Source organism: Aulostomus chinensis, chromosome 23, assembly GCF_037954235.1.
Source record: "Aulostomus chinensis isolate RoL2024-O1b breed Wild chromosome 23, RoL_Achi_v1.0, whole genome shotgun sequence".
NCBI lineage: Eukaryota > Metazoa > Chordata > Actinopteri > Syngnathiformes > Aulostomidae > Aulostomus > Aulostomus chinensis.
In genome coordinates, this window is record NC_141342.1 from 8,921,442 (window position 1) to 8,947,331 (window position 25,890).

General features: G+C 42.8%; 1 protein-coding gene across 1 annotated transcript in view; it reads right to left on the reverse strand.

The window, feature by feature from the left end:
- The window catches only part of fam20cb (FAM20C golgi associated secretory pathway kinase b), a 51,268-nt gene extending 27,800 nt beyond the window's left edge, over window positions 1-23,468 (reverse strand). The window contains exons 1-3 of the mRNA XM_086195381.1: window positions 22,204-23,468; window positions 21,833-22,008; window positions 18,168-18,246 (exon numbers count right to left, since the gene is read on the reverse strand). Of these exons, the coding sequence (XP_086051507.1) occupies window positions 18,168-18,246; window positions 21,833-22,008; window positions 22,204-22,712 (764 nt within the window). The 5' untranslated portion in view covers window positions 22,713-23,468. The remainder of the gene's footprint in view (window positions 1-18,167; window positions 18,247-21,832; window positions 22,009-22,203) is intronic.
- Between the last annotated feature and the right edge of the window lie 2,422 nt (window positions 23,469-25,890).

A 25,890-nucleotide genomic window follows, 5' to 3' on the forward strand; every position in this document is an offset into this window, starting at 1 on the left:
ATGATGGTCGAGATACAAATGTCCAATAACTACAAGTTGTGTATTAAAGCAGGTGCACCATCGAAACTCAACAAAGGTTATTTACTCAGTCTCTTAACAAAGTGAAGATTCATTTTACTCCACTTCTGCTGTCTGCAACTTAATGTTCTTTTTTTTAAAAGCACACATATAAATCTGATTAAAGTCCAGATCGAGGAAAATAAAAGATATGTCAAGAGAGGATGAAAAACACAAGCAAAGCTATCAAAATATAGGAAAATACAAGAGATATAAAAATAAAACCCAACTGAAAGAACAAAATACCTAAAAAATTACAAGAAAAAGGGGATATAAATACGCTTCCCTTGGACACACATACATACATCTAAGGTTTATGCTTGGAGGTAAACATAGTGAATTATGTACATATGCCCCCCAGATCCTTTGTGTGTGCTCCAAATGGCACACTAAGTGTGGCCTGGATACATGTAGATACCATCAGATTGCCTTTGATTGGGGTTGAAGTCATTCCTCTCCGCTTCTTGTCTTTCATGTTAGCTACATTAGTGACAGGAGGGGAATCAAAGCTGCCATTAATGCCTGGCCATTTCCTCTGCCCATGTCATACAGTACAGGCCCAAGGGGCAGGACCACGCTGGACTGGAATAGAGTGTGTGTGTGCCTGTGTATGTGTATGCTTGGGGGGGGTCATCCAAAACCATACAGCTAATGGATTTTCCTCATTTCCTGTGGCTTGCCTGTGGACTTGAAAGAGAAAACGAGAACCACAAAGATGTCGGTGATGGTAAAAGCTGTGATTTGTTAAGAGCAGAGTCTTTTAATCACCATAAACTGTAGTCAGATATGTTTATTGCTGCAAATCAGCCCATCACTGCTGGCTGCTTCCTAAAGTGGGAGCTCAAATTCCTAGGTGATCCTAGGACATAACCTTTTAACACCACATAGCGATGGCATGTAAAGGTGTTTTTTTATTTATTTATTTTTACCAGGAATACAACCACAAATGTCTCAAAGACAAAAATCACCTAATTTTGATGCCAGAACAACAGCTGAGAAGGCAAAAACCTCCATCATGTTCTATCACTTGAAACACAACAGCATATTTCCCAACGTCTTGCTAAAATTAGTCACCCCTGCATGGGCGAAAATGTCCCAACTTCTCATAATAAGCCACCAGTTTTGTCATCCAAACAACTGCAAATATCCTAAACTCTTGCTAAAAACATCCAGTTTTATTACCGGAAACACAGCTGCAAATTTCCCAACCTCTCACTCCAGGCTCACAGTTTTGTGGGTTATTATTATGTTTTGTTGGTACAACTACAAACAGTGAATGAGGGCTGCCTGAATTTTAACAGATGTCATGCTACCACCGTTTAATGTGCTGTTAAAAGGCTGGGCGGTGTGGGTCAAAGGTAGACTGGCCGTCTTGTAACCGAATGGTCGCTGGTTCAACCCTCAACCCTGGTGACCATGTCGAAGTGTCCTAGAGTAAGACACTGAAACCATAATTGCTCCAAGTGGGCATAGTAATTATGAGTAGGTTGGGGCCTTGCATGGCAGCTTTCATCATCAGTGTGAGTGAATGGGTGAATGAGATGACACTGTGAAGTCCTTTAAGTGCTGCTAAGGTAGCAAAGTGCTATATAAAATTGAGTACATTAACCATTTATCTCGTGTATTTCCATGAGATAAAGGTGTAAATTTAAATACAGCTGCAAAAATCTAATTGACACTTGACAAGTGCAGATAACTGATTTGGCAAGGCTTTTGAATTCAGCTCAAAATGTGTTGCATGTGTTGTTTTCCTGTGAGTTAAATTTCACCCTGCCCAATATCAAAAGACTGCTATTGAGCAGGGTGGCGTGAGTGTGTGTGCAAGCTGATCCAGCTTTCCTTACATGTTTGGTTCCTAATTGTCAGGATAACATAATACTAAAAAGGCTAACTATTTCTTTTATTTGAAAGCAGCTGCATCATTACAGATGTCATTGGCCTGTTTTATTATGAAAACAAAGAGGGGCCACACTCTCACTGTTCTCAAACACACAGTCATGTATTATTAATAAAGCATTCACTGACCTGATTGAAAGAAGAATAAGTGGGGTATGTGACTGCATTTACGTTAGAAGACAAAGAATGGGATGAAAGGATTTTTTTATCTACTCACCTGTATTGCCTCGCCTCATTCACAATGGCTGACAATGACAGCAGAGTGGAGCTGATTTAGACATGGACAGATAAACCATTCATACATCCGTTAACAGCATCCCATTAAATCCAGTTGAAGTGGCTCATTCTACCGACAGAGCTTCATCGAGTCAGCCTCCCGCGTCGTCTCACTCACGCTGACTCACTCACTACCTTACAAAACACCTAAGTGCTTTGTTTTGTCCACTTGTGGCTGTTGCACACTATATTATCTGTCTCAACTTGTAAGTTTTACTTTAATGAATCCTGGCTTAAAATTACCCACCATCCACCAAAGCACCAGGCATGCAATCTGTCTCTGAACACTGTGTGAGTAATTAGTAATGTAAACCCCCCAAATTGTTCCATGTGTGGATGGAAATTCATTCCTAAAGCAATTATTCTAATTATACTGTTTGCTATGAAGGTGGTGGAATGCTACTGTAACAGGATCCAACTTGTGTTCCTGTTTGCCTCCACTTTTGACTCACATACTCTTGCAAAAGCAGAGATTGTGTAAAAATGTGCACGCAACATGGCCTCATCCGCGACTACCGTGACTGATTTATGACACACAGATCACCATTCACACCTCACAGCTGAAGTCATGCACACATGTCAAGCACAGAACAGAGGACCGTTTAAGGGCTTTTGTCCTTTATGGAGGAAAAACAATGAGGTGCATCAAAGGAGTTTGAACTGATGTTTGAGCACGAGCCCCCAAAAAGTGTGGTCTAATAAAGAATGAAAAACAACGTGAATCAGCAGCGTGACTGACTGACAACCCGTCCAGGGTGTACTCCCCCCCTCATCCAATGTCAACTGGGATAGGCTCTTAACGGATAAACGGTATCGAAAATGGATGGATGGATGGATGGATGGATGGATGGATGGATGGATGGATGGATGGATGGATGGATGGATGGATAGAACATGAATCAGCAGGAGACAAATCAAGAGAGTCTGGCAGCACTTTTGAGAAAAGGAGGGAATGAGAGAGGGGAAGACAGGCATCAAGGTCTGGTAAGCTGCTAGCGACTGCAGCCAGGGCCTGTGGTGTCCTGAAATCCCAGGGCTGTGTCTGGTAAATTGGTGGGTGGGGTACAGGGTGGCTGTTGATAAGCAGATAGAAAACAGGGCTCAGCGCCTATAAATACTCTATAAACACACATAGGGAAACCCTGGAGCCATGCAACTACCATGGCAAGGGTGCAGAAGAAGGGCAGGGACTAGAGAGTAAAATATTCAGGAATGGAGAGAGGCAGAAATAAACTACAAGAGAAGAGAGTGCATCCAATACATCCAGCTAAGAAACATACAGCCTTTGATCAAATCTCCTAACACTGCACTGTTACATAAGACAAGTAAAAGAAGGGAAAGGGTGCATCTCTGACCTCTTTTTTTTATTGCGCCTCATGAATACAAGAGAATGTCAAATGGATGAAAGCTGCTGAGAAAAGTACAATACAAAACTGACCTTGTTAAGCATTTATAAGCACTGTCTGAGAGGTTTTACGAGCAGAGGAAAACAAGTTTAGCTAGCTGAGGAACAATTAATGTCAGATTCAGATTTTCCAGGGATGTGAGGGCGAGAGGAGAGGCAAAGAGGAAAGAGGGTGTGCCTGTCGTCTTCTGGCTAAATCACTCATATCATATCAAGAGTGGGAGTGAGAGGAGGAAGGTAAGGCGACAGCAGGGCTCTCCTCTTGTTTCCAATTCTCCCAAGAGCGGAGATTGAGAGGTGTGGCTGCAGGGAAAACAAGTGATGGTGAAAAAGAGTGAGTGAAAAGGGACAGAGGAAATCAGGAAATGGCAGAGGGAGAGTTAGAAATGAACCAGACAGATGGATGAAGACTGAGGCTAAAAAGCAAAAAGAAGATAGAAGGTGTGATTGTACAAGATGTCGAGCAATACCACAAATGTGGATAGGAGAGATCAATCTTGGAGTAATTAAACCCACTTTCAGACTCTGACATTCAAGAAAGATGTAGGAGAATGTGTGAGGAACAATCGCTGAAGATGGAGAAGAGTGTGGCAGCCAACTGGCCATGAAGACACACACTCCCACTTGTGTGCTGTCACGGATTTGCCTACAATAGAACCGAGCACTAAATCCTCATCTAACATGCCCGTCTCTTTTTAGTCTTGAGAGAAACCGGATTGAAATGCAGCTAGCAGCAGTTACTAATGATGTATGCCCCATGACAGATGCATGCACATTAAATTCAGGGAATAAATATGAGGTTAAAGAAAGAAGACGAAGTGTGGAAATTTTGCATATTCAAGGTACGGTCTTTGCCAAAGTCTGTCGCGCTTAAATACACCTCTTTCATTATTGAGCTGCACAAAAAGAGGCTGGTTTTTAATGTTTCCTGACACAGTGTGACAGATGTGAAAGCTCTTTTTAGACTGACTAATAAATTAAGTTGTACACACCAGATTTAAGGGGAGGGAGTGTTTTGGACATGCTAGCATGTCTTTCTCTCTAATAGATGGCTATTATCAATGTTGCTTTGAGGAAAACTGCACCTAATAGCTGGTGAGAAGGTGAATATCATCTATTATTGTCATTCATAAACATTTTATGATGCCTCGGTGCTACGATTAGGGTTAAAGGTTGAGGAGGATGTCATTTATTGGCGTGAAGTTACTTGGTCAGCTGTCAGTTGTCATTGTTATAATAGCCATTTTCCATCAGCTTCTAAATGTTCTTTTGTGTACATTTGTTTTTGGCATTTGTGATCTGTCATAATTACTATGCCCACTAGATGGCATCTATCACCCAAACTAAATATGCAGTAATTATGGAGGTAGGACCATATTACCTCCAAACAACGACTGGCCATTCAGCGGCTGGATCATGTCAGTGCCAGCTGCTTCATGAGCAGGTTGTTAGCGGAGGACAGGTAGAATTGGAGGTGAGTGCAGGTTGCAGACACTGGGCTGTGACTTTACCACATCATTACCCTGAATGATGAAACAGCCACACCCCCTCAGAGGATAACTTGTTATTCAGACTCCAAAGCTCATATTTGAATAAGCGCTGGGCAAACAGACCATAAACGCACTCCCTCCCCCTCCTCCTCCTCCCTGACCCAACCCATACAGAGTTAACTGGATAGACAGCACAGCGACACAGTTGGTAGGGAAGCGTTTTCTTGCAGCACACTAATCTGTGCCATTTTACCAAGCTGCTTTCTCCTCGCCAGGCTTAACAATGCTGAATTCACTTTCCCTCCCTCTCTCTCTCCTTTTTCTCAAACAACAACAAATCTCAATCCCTTGGTGATCCCTACCCTATTGCCTTTTATTTTGTCCGCACCCCACTGTTATTAATAATCTATAGGACCGGAGAGATGGTAAAAGACCACAACACTCAACATTCGAATCACCTCACCATCATTTTAAGCTGCATACTGAACTGGATTGTAATAAGGTGATAAATATTCAGATATTTTCTTCCAAGTGATGTCATGACTATACTAGGGTATAAAATGCAACTCTACAGAGTCTTCCAGCATCTTTCAGCATATTGTTTTGTGTTTACAGTAATTTGCTGCTTCACTTCACTCTCACTGCTCCAATGGTGTTGTTTTAGGACAAAGTAGGCAGCTGTTTTTCAGAGAAAATGCTTAAATAAATCCACTACCCCCTTGTTGCTCAACACAGAACAGCAGATGGACAAAGTTAACTACTCACTTTTGTAACTTCTGCCAGGTTTTAGGATTGTTTTGGTGCCTGAACAGTTATCAAGATGTCTTTTGCTGCATGCAGAGGAAACCTCCCTGCAGGTTTGAGCCTCAAAGCTAAACAGCGGACTTTCATTTCTGTTTTAAGATCTCCTCCACACATGTAAGACAAACTATACTAGAATTTGAGTCCGATAAAGAATAAATCTAACTACATGAGGATAAGCAATGTAGGACATCATGCTGGTGCTAATGTGCGACCCTTGATGCACTTATAAATCTAGGATAATAGTTTCAGAAAACTAGTGTTTACAATGACCCTTCAAGAAACCAGATGTGCAGATGTTTCAATTGAGAATCATCGAGTGGCCTTTATTTTGAAATAATACACAGTATGATAACAATCCCTGGTCATAACATCAGTAATTTGGGACATCTGTACACCACTGCTAGATCAGTCTTTCTCAAACTTTTGCCGACCCATTTTTAGACATGACCACAAACTCATAGGCCTTGAGAAGAGCGTAACATAGGATTCTTTATCATTTTAAGCCACTATTTTTTATGTCACTTCGTTTTGTTATTTAAAATGTTTATGTTACATACTTAAAGACACCATATACATTTGTAGCCACAGTCTGAATCTGTCTTTTTTTTTTTTAAGCCAGCCATGTATTTCTTGTAACTGGCTACCCAATTTGGCAAACTTGCAGATACTTCAAGAATTTCCCTCATGTGGCCCAAAAGTGTACTGCAAAAATAAATCTTAAATGTGGCAGAAATTCCACAAATGTATTTTGTGACCCGAATAGTATCTCTTCAGTCTTTGGAAAAAAGAGGATCTTGAACTGTCATTCCCAAACGTCATTAAGTCCTGTACCTGATCAAACACCTCACCCCCTGCTGTGTGCCCCCTCTACCTCCACACAGATGGCACTAGCATCACCAGGCTATTGCCTTTAACATTAATGCTAACTCTGTCAGTTACGGTACTAGAAACCCCAGATAGTTTTTACAGTTGGAACTTGGTCTTCAGCTGTGTCTACTGACAGCAATTTCAATGACATATTAGTGGCTAAAGATGACATGATGGTGGCTGTAAGTGAATAAATAATCCAATATTTGATGGTGTTTATTTGCATTTTGTGCCAATAAGGCACATATAAACTGCAATAAATTAACCTGTAATGAAATGAATCTGATTATTACCATGTGACCAGCACATCTTTCAGCATAATTCACGTTTTCCAAGACCGATTCAGAAGAAGCATTAAATATCGGAGATATCTGGCAGCAGAATGCAACTTTCAACATTTCCTGTGAGGTGCATGTTGAGACTTGGGCATTATGGGTAGCCTTTTAATCTCCTCATCTGAGGTTGGTTGCATCACTTGTTTTGACTATTCAACCTCCTTTTTGTCTGAACAGGACGCCAGGAGTGGAGCTTATGGGAATATGCAGATATTGAGTTGTAAGCACAGAGCTTTCTACTCTAATCAAGCTCATACAGAATGCAGCAGTGTGGAACAGATGTTGTTTAATCCGCATCTATACTGTAGCCAGAGCGCTGACAGCTGTGGTTCACACAACCTCTTTCCCACCGTAACCTTAGTCACTGCTCTGCTCTCTGCTAATTACATATCACATACATGCCCTCCTAGTGGCACGTTCCTGAGCATCTCCCTCTGAGGGAGACTCTTCAGGGAGAAAAGAAAGCCTAATTAGACCAAGTGTCCATCTGGTGAAAGGGGGAGGTGGAGGAAGCATTAAAGAAATGAGATAAATGCAATAAAATACGTGACGCCCAAAGACCTTGTGGCGCTATAATTAAACCTGACAATCAGGAATGTTGGAGAGCGATGGGTGAACATGGTATTTTACCTCCTGCTTCATTGCAGTCTAATGACCCCCCTAAGGTGTTTTCTCTGACACTAACTACAGCTTATAAAAGGGGTCCGTTTCTGCAGCCAGGACAGCGTGAACAGGCTGAAGACAGAGAGCACGAAAGGAAGATCACAGGATAAAACCAAAGCTCTGCAGAACCCACTGAAGCTACGCCACTCTATAAAACACTGCATACTTCTGTAAAACTAGAGCTGTCTCGCCCTGTGGCAGGATAACAGATACTGTGTGTTTTCATATGAACCACAGCTGGTTCTCCAGGCCATCGCTGCTCTCAGATCAAAAAAATGCCAGGCGCCAAGTGTTTGGTTCACTTTTCTTTTTTGGGGGGGGTTTGTTGCATTCATGGCATCATACTTAGACTACTAAATCAAAGCTCCTTCTCCCTGTATATTCAGGTTCTCCAATGTGTTTGGCTTGAACATTCCCAAAGCACGGCATGTTGAAATGTTTCTTCCAGGCGTTGTAGTACTTTCGCTAAAGAAAAAAAACTCAAAATGCCCGAATTGAAGGGAGGACAGATGTTGACACCGGAGCATACAAACTGTAGGCAGGATGGAAGCTCGGCAGTTATTGCTTCATTTACTCTTCTTGAGTATAAACATCACAAAAAACAAATGAGTCTGTCCTTCTCGGCTAAGTTAAAAGGATTGGATTTGTTTAGATTCACCGTGCAGGTTTCTAGAACTCTGGCCAGTAAACCAACAAGCTGTGAATCAGTGTCACTGGTGTTTATGGGACCTGCTTTGTGTACAATTAGGTCAGAGCGAGTCTACTTTATACCCCAAAATCCAGCTCATATGATTTGTGTGAAACAAGTGTGCATACTTGTCTGCTTAAAAGCGTGGACTCAGGCTTGAAAAGGTAGTCTCAGGCAAGGTTTATCCAGTGGGCAACAGTATGACTGTTTCTTACTTTATGGATGAATCCAAGTGACAGTCAGCAAGAAGAGTCACAAAAGCTATTCCTCAAGGCCTCCCGTCACTTCAGAAGCCTTTGCATCCATGTACCATTTGATCTGCTACGTCGATGTTGAAGCAGGCAAGAGGGTTATTGGTATTGTCTCCAAAAAAATAAAAGCAGCCATAATATAGTGGACTCCATTGTATACTTGCTTTGGGACTGTGATTGGTGCTGCTTTCTTACTTCTTTGTGTCTACTGCTGCATTGCAACCCAGCGAGGTCCATACCGCCACCTACTGTATCGGACTCTGATACAGTATGTTTCGATGTGTGTACTTTGACACGGAACAGCATGTCTTATGCCACTAATATTAGAATTAAAATATCTGCAGGTGTCATACAGCATAAAACCTGTCAAAAGAACCAGGAAGTTTTTAGCAATGTGAGTCATGAAAAATGTTTCCATGACACAATTTGACTCCCTTTTTGTTCAGTGAATCCGGTCATAAAACACCCTCTGTGCCTCAGCTTTCTGTGTCTAGTCCTCAATAAGGACAGCGCCGTGGCAGGCCAAGGCCAGGCCAGATGAATCAATGTCTGCTACGACTGTCACATCAGCAGCTGAGGTGCGCTGTGTCCAGACAGAAAGGAAAGCCTGTCTTTGAGTGACAGCTCCTTCAAAGCAAAGAGACAAGATGACAGATGGTATCAAAGCTCGTGTTCCTGCAAACAGAGGAGTTGGATCAGGTATTTGAAATCTTTATGGGTACATTATTAAACTTTATTTGGTTATTTCTGAGGAACAATGAGTGTCAGGGGTATTTTGCTGCCACTGAGACTGTATGTGTACTGCATTTATGTGTGCTGAGCAATTGCTCAGGCCCGCACATACGTGCACGCGCACACACACACACACACACACACACACACACACACACACAGATGGCAGAGGAATTTAGCTGAAGCTTTGATATGCAGATTAGATGCTGGCTTGTCTTTTCTGCTGGCTGCAACACTGGGTTATCGTTCCTTCAGCACAAAATTAGGGCTGATAACGTTTACCTGAAGGGGGCAGTTGACTGATACTATCGTCAAGACATTTCTGCTCCTGTGGAATTAACAGTAACACCACACACATACATCAACACACATGGACTGGGAAATATGTCTCCTGGGCAACTACAGTAAGACTGTTTGAAATGTCCTAAGTCTTCAGAGCTGGCAGTGAAAGTGTGTCACTGATACACATGAACACACTTCCACACTTTTGGAGCTCAATTGCATCGACAGCAGTGAAGTCTTGAGCAGGATGGATGGTCAAAGTGCAGAACAGGGTGAAAGAGAGGAAAAGCAGTGGGTGTTATCAACTAACAGACATGTCAAACTTAACGATTATGCTAATCAGCAACACTGATTAGAAGTGGCACCCAGCGTTAGAATACATTAGCAGGGAAAACATCTCTAGTTTACAAATATCGACATAAATCATGATGGCTGAATACTGTAGATGGCAGTACGCCAGCAGTACATTAACAGATTATTTCAGCGGGCAACTTTTTCGTGTGCTGCTTTCCCCCATCCCCACCAGACCATAGATTAGTTGCATAAACTCCTGTTATTGAGTTCTCATGTATAGTGCAGTGGGCCATAGTTCTGCACTGATTATCACCATGACAGGCTTAGCTCCATATTAAGAGATTATTATCAGAGTGAGCCAGTTCAACCTTTATATTTCAATTACAGGGTATTTTATATTTGGTAAACACTTTTTAATTCAGAAAGGATAATTCACTTAGCACAGGAAGGTGGGAGCTCCGACCCACAGTTCCTCTTTAGGACCCACTGCCTTTCCACATAGGCAACTCATTTGCCAATATGTAGGCTTCTGGAATGCACAGGATTTACATATTAAATATTAGAAGTGCCATTTTTAAAGGCTAGAGGAAATTTTAATTTTCAACAATAAAAATAGAATCTCTATCCCTATCAACAGAGTGTCTAGAAGCAGCAGCTTCAGTGGCATGCCAAAGTTGCCCATGTATGAAATGGCGGAAATGCACTGCTAACGACTACTCAACACTCAGTTATGGCCTGTACTTCTTTGTAATGTCGCTTCCGCCACAAGATGCAAATACTGACTCTCTTTAACCTCTGGTATGCTGCTGCCAGCACAACGAAGAAGTCAAATCGGATGGAGGGAGCCTACAACAAGTTATTCAGTAGTTTAAGTGAACACAATGGATTAAAATCACCGAAAACAGCCTTTGTCTGGTTTGGAAACTAACGCCCCCCCCAAAAAGAAGCAAGATGAGGGTAAATATTGGTGCAAAGTTTCCATAATGGAGTCAGATCTTGGCTGAAAAAACATGAAGCATGCAAGCAAACCCTAACCCTAACAATGAACATTGAGGTGAACTTTGACACGACAGCCACGCATGATATGACTGATGCATCGGTTGTAACTGACTTTGTTTTTACGAAAACTGCGCTAAGCTAACTTTAATGTAGAGAACCAAGAAGAACCGGAATGAAATAGAACACAGAATACCACAAATTATATGTCATGTGCAGTTGCATATGTAAGGTGACGAATATGTTGAGCTAATTCCTTCATTGGTACCAATGTTTGTCAATTTACTCGTGCATTTTTACTCCAACCATATTACTAAAATAATTCTAAATTCAGCTGTGGTTCCAACCCCAGACCGCAGCCCAATGTAACGTGTAACGTCAGGGGAAACGGCCAAAACAGCAAGCAGAGAGCAGAGCCTTAAGAGCTGTTGCTATCACACAGCGAGTGTGTGTGTGTGTGTGTGTGTGTGTGTGTGTGTGTGTGTGTCTGTGTGTGTGTGTGTGTGTGTGTGTGTGTGTGTGTGTGTGTGTGTGTGTGCTATTATAATATTCTGATTCATGATGGTTGCGTGTTCTACTACGCTGTACTGCTTTTACAGTCCAGGTGAACTCACAGGCCTGAATCTAATTGCTGGAAGAAAGATCCCACTTTAAAGGTGAGCAGTTATTATATTTAATGCTGTCTGTGCCTACAGTGAGTGTCATTTGTGCGGGTAAAACAAAAACAACAACACTTATATCAGATATGAACTTAAAAGCATGTAATGCATGCAAATACATTCACCAGGTGTGCCACCTATTATACGTTGCAAGCATTTACAGGGTTTAATGACTATAACTGGGCATATATACAATTATTCTTGTGATAGTGTTTAAATGTCCTAGATCATGGTTCAGTGGAACTGAATATTTCAAGTGTGTTGCACCATTAACAGATACGTAGGGTTAACGTTACACCCCTTCCCCTCCTCTCCCCCTCCCCTCTCCCCAACTCTGCCGATGCCGCTGCGCTGCTGTGAAATTCCTCTATTTCCTACTCATCATCTATGCTCTGAATGACTTGTCCTGAGGCGTTTCATCCTTTTATTTCCTGACTCAAAGTCAAAGCGCAGGCACAGAAGACCTTGTGGATACAATATCAGACAGTAAACAGGCCAGCAAACAAACAACGAAACCGTGCTAAACATGTATGAAAATTGAGGGGTATATTTAACAACAAGGGATGGTTAAGTTGGTCCAAGGGAAGTTTTTTTTTTTTTTTATACACTACATACAGGAATAATTCCTAAGTATCTCTTATCCCATTCTCAGTGTCTGTCGAGGACAAATCTGGGCAGCTTTGAGGAGGGATAATAAGGATTTTGTTGAGACATACCCTTATTCTTTCACCTCCCACAGCTGATGCAGCTCGATGATATGACATCAGCTCATCTACGCTGCCAATTTGCCGCTAATATTCCACATTTAACACAGACGTTTCCTCCAGGCTGTTATTTGTGCCGCCGTCAATATGGTATTGACACAAACAAGGTGACATTATGTAGCTCCCACCTCTTGTCTCCTCCACGTGTCAATCAAAAATTACACATGGACCCAGAATAAGCATAGATATAGATTGTTCCACAGGGAGAAAATAGGCAAAAAGAGCATATATCTCTCATAGGAATACTGGGATTGATTCATGTGTGTGACTGAGCCATGCAGCTGATTGACAAGCGATACAATTAAGTCGAAGCAAGAAGGAACGGAAGCCCATCATTATATCAATCACTGGTGCCTCTCCCGCCTTTCTCCGTCGATAATCTGTACTCATCATCTAATGGGCTTTGTGTGCTCAGAGACTAATGTCACTGTAAGTTTTACAATCTTGTATTCCGAGTAACATCGTGACAGATTGAAAAAGCAGAAGTGATAAAAACAGAAAATAAAAGTCCAAGATTTTCAGGTTCATAGTAGCGAACTCCCCTCCTGGGACTCAAACACAGCATAGCTGCTTGTACTTGTAACAGAATTCTCCTATGGACCATTTAAACCTTTTTACTGTGCTTAAAGGTACATGGACATTTCTGACAGCAAAAGGCTCATGCTACGTATTAGTAGCATTTGAACTTGAAGCTTTTGAAGGTACAAAATGTTTTGTTGCTGGAGTACTCCTCCCGCGGGGGCTGTACTTTTTCAACATGTATTTATTCCCCCTTCACTGCTACAAAGAGGGCTACTAGTCAATGTGGCTCTTCTCATAGCCTCCATTCAAATCGGTCATAGTTGGTGACAAAGCGCGAGCACATTGTTCGTTTGAGGGCTAAAAAAATCTACACATTGTCCCCCCAATGCATAGCAGGGCTACACAACTCTGGATCGGCATTTTCCTGCTTCGAATAGAGATCACACTTTTCTGTCATGATTTTGTTCAAGGAAAAATGCAACAGAACATTTCCTGTCGTGTTGATGTTTCAACAGAGAACACATTTGCTGCGTCAGTTGTGGAGCTGTTACTTTGCAAATCACTACTTACAATGTATGTAACATTTAGAATTCATCAACATGTCTCAGCATGAAAAAAAACACACCACAGGAGACAGAATGTGACCTTTTTTTTTGTCAGTACGAGCTAATTGTATAGATTTGTTGTTTAACTCTCACCACCATCTGCTAGTTTCTCCTCTGCGTGGCATGTCCTATTGAAGGAGGGCCGCTTGTTTTGATGGAGCTGATGTGGAAACGCGTCACAACAGTTTTCATTTACAAAAGAAAGCTCATAGAGGTATGAATGAAAATTTAATGTGATTACTCGTGCAACCCCACTGTGTGGACGTGTACGGTAGTTGCTCCCGACTTACCGGGAAAAGAGTGTTTGCTTACAAGAACAAAAGAAGGAACTCTATTAACATCGTGACTCCGGATCATTTCAGTTTCGCTTACAGGTGCCACAGGATGCTGAAGATGATGAAGATAATTGAACCTAGTCATCAAGTGAGCACTAATTACAGCTAAGATGTTTTCCACTGTCTACTCTTGCAACAAAAGGCTGCATCAAGTGTGATTTGTGGCAATATCCTATAAAGTCTCACTGATCCCATGAAGTCTTTGCGAAATGTTACAGAACAACTCTTGAGTTAGATATGATTAGTTGGGACTGGGTTCCTTTGGGCTGATTTCATCTATGCCATCATGCAGCTGATACACAGCAAAATCATGCGAGGGAACCTGTCCGCTAAAACCACTAGTATATCGATTTTTGCTTATCCCTCTCCTAAGAAATTAAAAGAAGAGAGATGACCTAAAGAATACCTTGTGCAAGCATCTTAATGGATTTCTACATCTGTGCATTAAAGAATGTGCGAGTGAGAAAAACGAACAGAGCTGCAGAGTTGGAGGATGAATGATGGAGAATACTAAAGACGAGAAAGAGACAGTGGGACTGATAAACAGATAGAGCAGAGCAGAGCAGCTCCCCACTGATATGGATGGTTGGAGGGTCGATCGTTACCCAGACACCACGTGCATGCCTGCCCGCCTTCCTGCCTGATTGCCTGGCACACATTTGCATTATAGTTGAGAGGAGCCGAGCAGAAGAGCACAGCCAGGGAAGTCTTTGATCTCTCAGCCTCTGTCTCTTTGATGCACCATGTGGAAACACACCAGCAGATTTGCAAATTGCAAACGAGGAGACGATGTTGGGTGTTAAGAGGATATGTGTGTGTGTGTGTGTGTGTGTGTGTGTGTGTGTGTGTGTGTGTGTGTGTGTGTGTGTGTGTGTGTGTGTGTGTGTGTGTGTGTGTGTGTGTGTGAGGTTGTTGGCATGTGTTATCTCGCATGTATATAGCGGGGAGTGACTGTGCAAATCTGTCAAGACCATAACTGCACTCCAAATGAGCATGTGCGTGCGCGCACACACACACACACAGCAACACAGGGTGCCCTATTTTGTTAAAGTCAAGTGCATTCAAGCAGAAGGTAGAATGCACCCCCGCCTTTGGTCTTCAGGATTATCAAACATTACAGCAGCTCTCACAACCACAACTGTCAAACAGCACATTTACATCCAACAGCCATGCTTTTCTCCGAAAATGTCATTTCACATTTCCGTCTGGGTTCAAATTCAAAGCAGTGCACCAAGATAATCTGTGGATTTTTACTCTGGTATGTGCACGGATTGACAACAATCCCTGCCCTCTGTCTCTCATCCTTAGCCCCTATCCACTCCAGTCCTTGCCCTCTCACCTCTCTTCCTTCTCTCTCCCTCTCTTCTAACACCCCACACCTCTGCTCTCCCCATCCTCATCTCTCCTCTTCCCCAGCCTGTCAGGATGATTTCAGGCTTGTTGTGTCTGGCGTGACTTAGTGTGCTCCGATTGAAGCAGTAATTACAACAGTCTCTGAATAGCTTTGCCTCCCACGGAAAACCTTGCTACCTATCATCCACAGGCTTAACCCCGCTCTCCATGCTGACATGCAGGGGCCAAACATCAGCCTGTGTAGAACACCATTAACCCACAATTAAATTACAATCACCATTACAAAGGAGCGGTGACATTTAAATCCACCAATTGAGCAGGGATTAGGAGCAAAGAGCATTTCTCTTGGGATGTGTTATCATCTAAATATGACAGTATGGATAAAGGAAACGTGAATTAATCAAACATTTCACACTATCTACACCAGTGGAGCATTTTTTACCAATGGGTGGATTTATCTCCTGTACAACTTAAGCAGGCTGCGTAGGGATATGTTATGTGAGTAGTTCATATTGTGCTTCACTGGTTGGACTTTCCATATCATAACTGGAATAAGCCTCAGGAGGAGATAAGGTGAGGAACAGAGATTTTATATCACAAACCTCCAGGTAATCAAAAGCAACATTACAATGAACAAACTTGAGATACCAAAATTGCTGGCCAATTTATAGACAAAACCTGAACCATGAGATCTGATCGCTCAGACCACTTCCAGAGGTTGTATCACCACATTACTTTAGCATTCACCAGTGCTAATGTGTCATGAGAAACACTGAATATTTCTATTAATCTGTGAAGATTAAAAGAAAGATTAGTAGTAGTAGTAGTAGTAGTAGTAGTAGTCGTAGTAGTCGTAGTAGAAGAAGAGAATTTTAGGAATTTTCTTGGATTTGTCTTTAACAAATGTATGTAATAAAACGATGAAGAATCCAGACCAAAGCCTTGCGGAAGGAGGCCAGAAAAATGCTGGTTCCCTTGGCGTTGAGGTGAACCTTGTCATGGAGATATATCGACCGATCATGGAACCTCAGCAAGGGGTGGTCAATCATTTCACCCCCCAGGTCCTCCACGACCGTCTTCAAGTGGCAATTGACAGCCTTCCTGTCTCTATCGATCTGGGCTGGATGTCCATACCGGTATTTTGCCCTCTCATTTAAAGAAGAAAATGCGATAGCCATAGAGGGTATGTCCTGATGCAACTTTTTCAGGTCCCTTTCAATCATCAATCCCAGTTCCTTACTGGACACCAGTCCCAGATCGTTACCCCCAGCGTGTACGAGTAATACGTCTGGTGGACTGTACTTTTTCAGCTCTGCATAAAAGCGATGCAGGACGCCACTCCAGCGCATTCCTCCTTTTCCATGCCAGAAAACTTTGGCACGAAGTCCCAAATTCGGTCCATACATGTTGACAGCTGCTTCTTCTCCTCTGCGGATGTAACTATCCCCAATGATCCATATCTTGGGGACATTTGGGGCCATGATCCTGCTCCTCCGCAGATAGGTGTGGTGTGGCCTAAGCTTTTGGAACCCCGCTCCTAAGGACCTCCATCCGGGCCGATGAAGATCCGCTGCTTCCATCTCACTGGGAAAAATTCCATCTGATTGTATTGAAGCCTTGAGGACATCTGGAGCACTGATCCTCCTCCTCTTCCTGTCGGGAGAGGTGCAGTCTGGCCAGAGCTCTGGCGACACCTCTCGAAAGGACCTCTTTCGGGGCCCGAGAGGAACCCTAGCTGCCATCTCACCAGATGAAATTCCCTCTGATGTGTGTGTCGAAGCCTTGAGGACATCTGGGACACTGATCCTCCTCCTCTTCCTGTCGGGAGAGGTGCAGTCTGGCCTGAGCTCTGGCGACACCTCTCGAAAGGACCTCTTTCGGGGCCCGAGAGGAACCCTAGCTGCCATCTCACCAGATGAAATTCCCTCTGATGTGCGTGTCGAAGCCTTGAGGACATCTGGGACACTGATCCTCCTCCTCTTCCTATCGGGAGAGGGGCAGTCTGGCGTGTGGTCTGGCGACACCTCTCGGAAGGACCTCTTTCGGGGCCGATGAGGGACCGTAACTGCCATCTCACCGGATTAAGTCTGTCTGATGTTTGTGTTGAGGAATTGTTGTGCTCTCAGCAACGAAAGTGATGTGATATGATTTGGACTCTGCTTCTTATATAAATATATACATCATACATCATATCATATCATATATGTTCTTTGTTTCGATAGCAAAGACAGAATTCTTAGATCATAGTCAGAATTCTGCAAGTGATCTTTCTGGGAAGTGTGACATCACACACCCCCCCAGCCAATGGCTGACTTAGATTTGTGATGTCAGTGATTCTGACTGTCATCTCAGTCAGCATCAAAGCCCTCTAGAATCTTGTTTGTCATCTCATAGCCCTACTCAGAAAATCTTTCCTAAAATTTTGAAACCAGCATTTCCTGAGGACCTCAAAAATTGCCACTAAAAGACGAGACCTCTACTGTAAGGCCCGAGGTGAAATGCCTGAGCAACATTTTGGCTCTGAGACAGCAGAATGATGTTGGCCCTCAACCAAATGTAAAAGGGATCCTGCAATGAAAGCAATTTCGTATGGCCTGAATGAGGAAATGAGACTGGCATTGTGAGCAGAGTGGGTAGGTGGTGAGATACGAAGAGAAAGTCAGCTGAGGTAGAGAGCAGCATAGTCGGTGGGTTTATTCTGAAATGCTTGTTAAGCCCTCACTCATTCAGAAGACATTGCATCTGTATAAGGATGGCATTGCTAGCACAAGCCACGCTGCTCAGCAGATAAGGAACAAGGAAGTTTGACCAGATGAACAACAGTAAAACGCATGACCTGTTTTTGTTAACAATAAAAAGAATGCAGTTCTGCTGTAAAAGCACACAGACTTACTTCATTGGTTTGAAGAGAGCCTGGCCATAGTTCTGGAAGGTCATGATGAGCTTGAGCTGAGTGCCTCCAGACTTCATTGCTGTCAGAGTGAAACAGACAAAACTACGATTGAAATGGAACGACTCCAAGAACACAAAAGTTGAGTTTTTGCAGCAGTCGGCTTTAGTAATATAGGTGTGAAAGTCCTTGTGACCTGACCATCAGAATTTCAGTTAATCGAAGTTCAATAGCAACCAGTGTTATCCAGTTATCCTTTGGAAATTTTCCAGACACACACTTGTGCCAAACATTATAAGCTGTTTAGGCTGCATCAATCAGTCAACACTACCAGTTTTTTTTTTGCTTGTATATTTGTTCTATTTGAGATTGTCATTTTTTTGTTTAACTGTACCGTAGCTCTATCCTTCAACTTTTTTTAATCTGCCTCCCTGTTTAAACTTAGCCTGCAACGAATTAGGAGGATAGAAAAATTAGTTCTGCAAGAAACAAATGTAAAGTGATGAATTATCATAATGCATTGGTTCCATTAAAAAAATCCTGTTATGACTATGTTAAGTCCCTGTAATGTATAATCATTTTGTTGCACTACAGACCATGATACTGTGATATTTTTGATATCATGAAATTATCATAGTGTTGCAACCCTTGTGCAAACAATAAATGTTTGATGTTTCTAAAAAAAAAAAAACAACTCCAATGATTTTGTGTGTCATAAAAACGTCAAGACATAGTTCAATAAATCTCTACAGTCCACATCTTCCCTTTCAGCTGAAAACCTCAACTAAACTTAACTGAAAGACAGGGTAGAATAAATCAATAATAAATTATTGCTGATTAAAAAAAGAGACACATGATTTCATTTACATCACATTAGTTCGTAAATGTTCAGTCTCAGTCTTCCATGAGTAGAAAGATATAATGTTGTATCACATTCTAATCATGTGACATGATAGTGACAACATGAGCGCCATGTCAAACCTGAAGTCTGAAATAAACACTTTCCTGCACATGTGGTGCTTTTTGCTTGTGTATGTGTGTGCTCACGTGTGTGCGCGTGCATGTGTGTGTGTTCTGATGTCACAGTGTTTGCTTGATGGGAAGGTTGGCGGGGGGGGGGGGGGGGGGGGGTGGTGAAGGACAGCCAGTGCTGTTTACTCTCCCTGTGTAATCTCTGGGGATCTTGCGTCCGCTATGCCTCTCTGTGCTTCCATTCATCCTCCTTTCCCTCATGTTTTCTCCTCCTTTGAACGTAATAATGAATTCTGAAAGTACTCGTGAGACTGTGCTTGCTCTTTAGGCCAGAACTGCAGGGCTAAATAACCTGGAATTTTATCTTTTTATTTTAAGTGCAGAGCTGCCGCCGCCTGTCATTTCTTCGCCGATCGATCAGAAAATGTGTTTTGGTGGCCTTTTGTAAAAGAACAACTTTCTAAATCAATGTTTCATTAATTTCATACATATGGGAATCATGGGAACAAGCAGAACATTTAGAGTGAAAAGATTTACAAATGAAAAGATCAGCGCTGGTCTGCCTGCCACAGTGGGGAGTAGAAAGACATTTTAATTAAGTGCAACTGCTACAAATTCTTAAAAAGCAACAGTGACACAGGGTGACATATTTGTGGACAATTCCTGTCCAAAAATGTTACGTGCATGTACAGACTACTATCATCTAAAATGACATTTAAGATATTTTTGGCTTTTGTACACGATGTCTTCATTGATAAACTTTGCTATAAAATATAAATAGTGTATAATAGATCTAAGCACTCCTATCCATAAGTTTAGATAATAACCTGGTGCTGTAGGTTTCTATTGGTATTCTGCTCCAGGCCTGTGTTAAGACTCTGTAATTACTGAGTCACCATGTATTTAGCTGGCCAGAGACGCCGTGAGCTGCTTCCTATATCCACCCAGAGTTCAAGAGCAAGAGCCAGAAAACTAAAACACATTCTGAGTGGAAAGACGAACAAAAATAAAATAAGAAATTCCTCCTCTGACCGAGCAGAAATGACTCGTTTCCTAAACAGTTAATCCCACTCCCCAAAAATTAATCCCAATCTTCGCTATGGGCCAGTAACAGCTTCATCACTGGCGGATAAACCTGAATTCTGCAATCACTTCTTTTCAAACGGCGCAACATAGGCGACCTTGAGTCGGCAAGCACTCCCGGAATTTGGAAACTAGACTGAGCCAAAAAGAAAGACAATCTCTCCCAAATGAAAGAGAAAAAAACAGCCCTAGATTCCATGTAACTGGCCTAGCGTGGATTATTGCCTCTGTCAGGTGTCTACTTTCACTAGCAGTGAAGGCTTTACAGATCTCCATAGGAAGACAGATTTATTTGTCAATCAAATTGCAGTGTTTGATTTGAATCAAGCCACAATTTAGCTGTGTGATTTGCATCAAGACTGTTCTCTGAGGACTGATGTATTCTTCTGTGTTGCTTTGTGAGACTAAAACATATGGATAGTTTTAGCTGTGAGGCTGAGCAGAGTGTTGGATGATAGACTGCAGACGGCTTCTACTGTATCTTCCTGCATCCTTCCGTGCGTTTCGCTCACACGGTCAGAGATTTAGCCGCTTCTTCCTCACACAGTCAGATTATTTCATTGGACTACAGATGTTGTCTTATCCAGATGTCTGCATCTGGAAAAGTAAGTGGCGGTATATTTATGACACCTTTCAGCTGGTTGGACTTTCCAGGCGGACTTTGTTCCATTTGACCTTTTCTGTCACATACAAAACAAATCAGAAAGCAGAGTTCCCGTCAAATGATGGACTCAAATTGAAAGGCATTGAAGGAAAATTGAGACTCCTTTTTGCTTTAGATGGCATAAAGTTTATCTCCACGTCTGACCAGAAATTTATTGCTTTCGCCACGGTTTTACCCACAATGATGATAACCCCCTTGACTTGTGCACTGCTTGACTTCCAGGTTAAATCTCCCAGCAGGATAGTTGGAACATGTGAAGAATGTCAGGCTAATTAGAGAATTAGAGTTTCATTCCAAACCACATTGTCATAATTTCTAAAAGTAACTTAGAAAACTATGATTTCAGACGGACTAACGCGTTTATATTAAGAACACTGATTTTACTTTTTATAACATCTAACAGTGTACTGAGTGACTGGGCGTCGGTGGGACAAATTTAAAACTGGCTTCTCTCTGCATGACGTTTCTCATATCCCTTTCCTCGATATGAGAGTTAATACAGACAACTGTTGAGACATGCTTACGTTATATGCTCTGCAGTTACTGTTACAGCTGGGAAACAGTGGATCAGTTTTTTTGGAGCATCACACAAACCCGGCAAAATGACAGTCTGCACCCTCCTGGCAGTTGTCTCCAAACCACGCTCCACATGAAATTTACCTGGCGATGAAGAACTTACTGATCAGTCTGTGAACTCACGTCGCAAGGAGTCGAATGTAAGGAATGTTCATTTCTGTAGAAGTGTTTTATTGTAGTTTAAATCCTCCATGAACACACCTGGTATCGAAGCCCACAGAGTATAGACTAGACTATGACCACCCGTCAGTTAAATGACCGCCAACAACTGATACGTACACATACTTTTTAAGTGTATGTCTTGATGCAAACCAAGTGTCTTCAGAGTGTTATTGACCCCCCTCCATTTTTACAGGCTAACTGCATGACTCACCAACACTAGTGATCCTCTGGGTGACCAGGTCCTTCAGGAGAGCATCGATAACTGGGTTGTGTCGTGAGTACAGCTCATATCGATTAATTCCAATGTGAAAGCGAAGCCAGTTGGGATAAGAATCTGCTGTCAGCTCCCCTGTTGGGCTGAACTCCTCCATGTTACCTTCCCCATTCCTGGGTGAAAGAGGAAGGCAGATAAAGAGGATGTTTTTAATGTAAGGACCGACAGGTGTTGTGCTACTGATGCAGCATTAGACTAGTGTGACTGAACAGAAAAGATAAGTCCACGTCTCCAGTGGCATTAATAATTTTAAGTGGAGTATGATTCACCTAAAAAAGTGATTTTATAGTGTAAAAAAAACACTTTACCATTCCTGCTCTGCTGCTTTGGGGTCAAATCTGATGTCTGTGTTGACGTTGAACAGCGTGTCCTCGTCTGTCAGAGGCGGCAGGGATCTTTTATATAAGGGATGGTCATAGAGAGCTGACAACCTTGACCCTTTAACCGGCAGGTTCTTGGTCACCGCGGCATCCTGGGTGAACGCTCTCTTCCTGTCACCGCGCTGCCCGTAATGCTCGAGCCTCCTGAAAGCTTGTGTTCTATCGCCTGTCACCGGGATCTTTTCCAGCGAGTGGGAGGAAACATTGGAACTGGGCTCGTTGCTGAAGTCTTGCAGGATCCGCAACGTGTGTTTGTTAGGCCAGCCTTGCTTCCCCCAGCTCCGTGGCTCCTCGCTCGGCGTGTGGGAGCAGGAGCAGCCGCTACCGCTGTGCCTCTCCAGCTTGGGTAACAAGTCGATCATGATGTGCATTGAGCACGCAACAAGGAACACCATGAGGATCAAAACCCGGAATTTACGGAGGACGATCATCTTCATGGTTTCCCGTTTGAGCAGATGTGAGTATTTACTGCAAATGATCAGCACGCAAATGAACAAGCTGACTACATCGCTGATGATGTTGATCAGACTGGACGCCAATCTAATGAAATATACATTAAACACGTAGGACCCATCTTCGCTTGCCGTCTTGAGTAAATGATTCAGTGTTCAAGCTTTATGTTTTCAACATCGGACGCCTGATTTATTCGAGCGGGTGTCCGGATTTCAGAGGCGCAAAATCATTTGCGAGCGTCCAGGTAAACCACTCGGTCCAGACCAACGGTCGACTTGCGCAAGCCACATCCTCTTCACACCACAACAGACTCTCCTGTCCACCACCAGATATTTCAGAAGAGCAGTAAATCAGCGATCCACAAGCAGCGCGAGGATCCGTTAAACGAGGGTGTCCAAGAGGTCCGAGGGCGCGCATCGGTCCGAACGCGACCCTGGACGAGGTGAGCAGCCAAAGATCAACCGTAGAATACTTCACATTTCGAGGGGAAAGTCCCTGAAAAGTAGCGCAGTCATCCACCTCGGTGATCCGGGATGCGTAATTTCCTTCACGTCGAGTCTAGGCGAGAAGAATAATTGGAGGAGGTAACTAAAGATGGAGAGAGAGAGAGAGAGAGAGAGTAAGAGAAAGGCAGAGAGAGACACAGAGAGACACAGAGAGAGAGAGAGTCCCTTCTGAAGGGCCGGGCAGCCTTCAGGGATGTAACTGGATAAGAGAATGCACCTCTTGTAGCATGTGTGAATCGGGGTGGGTGTGTTAAATATGATGATGAAGCCCAGACTAGATCCAGCCTTTGCACAGCGTCATCATGTGCAGATTGGCTGAGAGAAAGAGAGTGACGGAGAGAGAGAGAGAGAGAGAGCGAGAGAGAGAGAGAGAGAGCGAGAGAGCAGCATATAAATACCCGCCTGTATTCCTCCTGGAATAAATCCTCCCTGCACATCCTGACTGAACAAGAAGAGGGCGTCTTTCTACTGGCCAATCCTCAGTCTGGCTCACACTCAGAAGCCTTTTTTTTTTCTTCCTCCTCTCCTGAAATTCATCTGCTGGAATCCCTCTGAAATGTCTCCTCCGAGAAGGCAGTCAATCCATCCATGATACATTAGGCAGGCCTATTAGACCGCTCATCAGTCTGAAGATCCACTTCCATCCTGCACTGCTGCCACTCAGCAGCAATCACATCTTCAATAAAGGCTGCATGAGATGAAAACCACAAAGCACATTTCAGCGCTTTCTTATATTCCTGGAAAGAAACGATGAAGGCTGCAGAGATATAAAACAACTCTTTTGACCTTTCACCTACATGGCACAGCTCGCATGCACCAAGCCAAACGCAACAATATCCAGTTAGTGCAGTAATGTGTCTTTTTATGGCTAATTGGCAGCCTGTTATGGCTGCATCCCAGCTTCCTAGCTGCTGTAAATAGACAGGAGAGACAAGGTAATAAAGTTAGATTGTATGGCATACATGCATGAGTAAGTGTTGGAGCCCCCTGTGATTACCTCGCCAGATTAGTTTGTAATTAAAAGAGACTGGAGAGAGTCTGAAGGAATAGAGTCATAAAGTGGAGATGGCTTAAGATAGGTTGGATGGGGGGTTGAGGTTGGAACAAATCATTAGTGTTGAATGTTAATGAAGCTGATATAGAAGCCAAATTAAAACAGCAGTTTATAGATCACCAGCTAATCTGAAGCTCTGAGTTGTATGTGTGTGTGTGTGTGTGTGTGTGTGTGTGTATTTGTGATGTCACAGCAAGGAAGACAGTTCCACAGTCAAGCCATTAACAATGGATCCAGCAAACAACATTGTCCATTGTGTCAGACACAGAGCAAAGATTGTACTCCTATAAAGGGAGTATACCTCTTTTACCCCTGAATTACTCTGGTTTACACACACATAACATTTCAGGATCTGTTGACCAACTTCCAACAAAGCAAAGGATCCATCAGGTTGGCTCCTCCGGTGTTTGATGTCAGTGATAAAGCAGCGTGGAAGACAAAGTGATGCCTGTCCAGATCTGCTGCCAGCCTCTGTAGCCTGTGGCTCATTGTAGCCTGAGGTGAAACAATCAAGAGATGAATGCGTATTGATGTCAGTCAGACATGGATCACAGCAGTCGACGGGTCAGTGGTTCCTCACAAGGCGCTGTGTTGTGCAATTGCTGCTGCGTCTTTCAGGAAGACTCAAGCTTGATTCTCATTGTTTATGGTTTTTGGGTTGTTTTTTTTGTTTTTTTTTGTTAAAATAATTTTATATGCTGTCAAATGACATTAAAGCTTCAGAGCTGGTGATGCAAGTGGACTGTTGTGAGATGACAATTTGCCACTCCACTATAATAATGATCTCATCTCTAATATTAAGAAGAAATGAGAGCTTCACTGTCCAAGACAAAAGCATGCAAATGCTTTGAACTGCAGTTTCAGATGTCACTCTTTCTCTCAGCTTTTTTTGACTGACTTCATAATTATGATTGAGAGGTCAACACACTGCAAGTTCACATTTGTACTGAGTGCACCAAAATGTATTTCTTACTGCTGCATCACTCTATGGGTACAGAATGCCAAAATAGCCAGTCACATATGTTTAGCTTGAAACTAATGACGCCCCATGACCACCAACTACTGACTGCAAAACTTTCAATAAAATGAGTTTACAAACTCTGAAGTGCAGGGTCCACAGCTTCTTTACCCAGCTGTACGCTTAGTGTGCTACAAACAGTGTGATTTGAGCTCCTTTAAAACAAACAGCGACCCTTCCTGTGCAGCACAACTGCATGCACCAGCTGGACATTGTCAGCGCTACCTTGAACTGCTAATGACCACAGGGCAAAATTAGCTTCAAGCTGAAAATACGTGGCTGGCTCTTTCTGTACTCTAGACTCACAAAGAAGCGATGCAGTGGTGAAAAAAAGCACTTCTTTGTGAGTTGAAGACACCTTCATGTAAGTAAAATACCCTTTCCACGTGAAGCATCATTTCAAGACAGCAAATGCAAAATAAGAGAACATCTTGATCAATCTGGCTAAAATTGGACAGCATTGAAAAAATATGTAGCAAACTCACACAACACAGATGAACGACGGAAGCATTTCCAGAGAGCACTTGAAAGTGACAAACACATCTGGATGCTTTTTTTTTGTTGATTGAAATAAACTAAAAAAA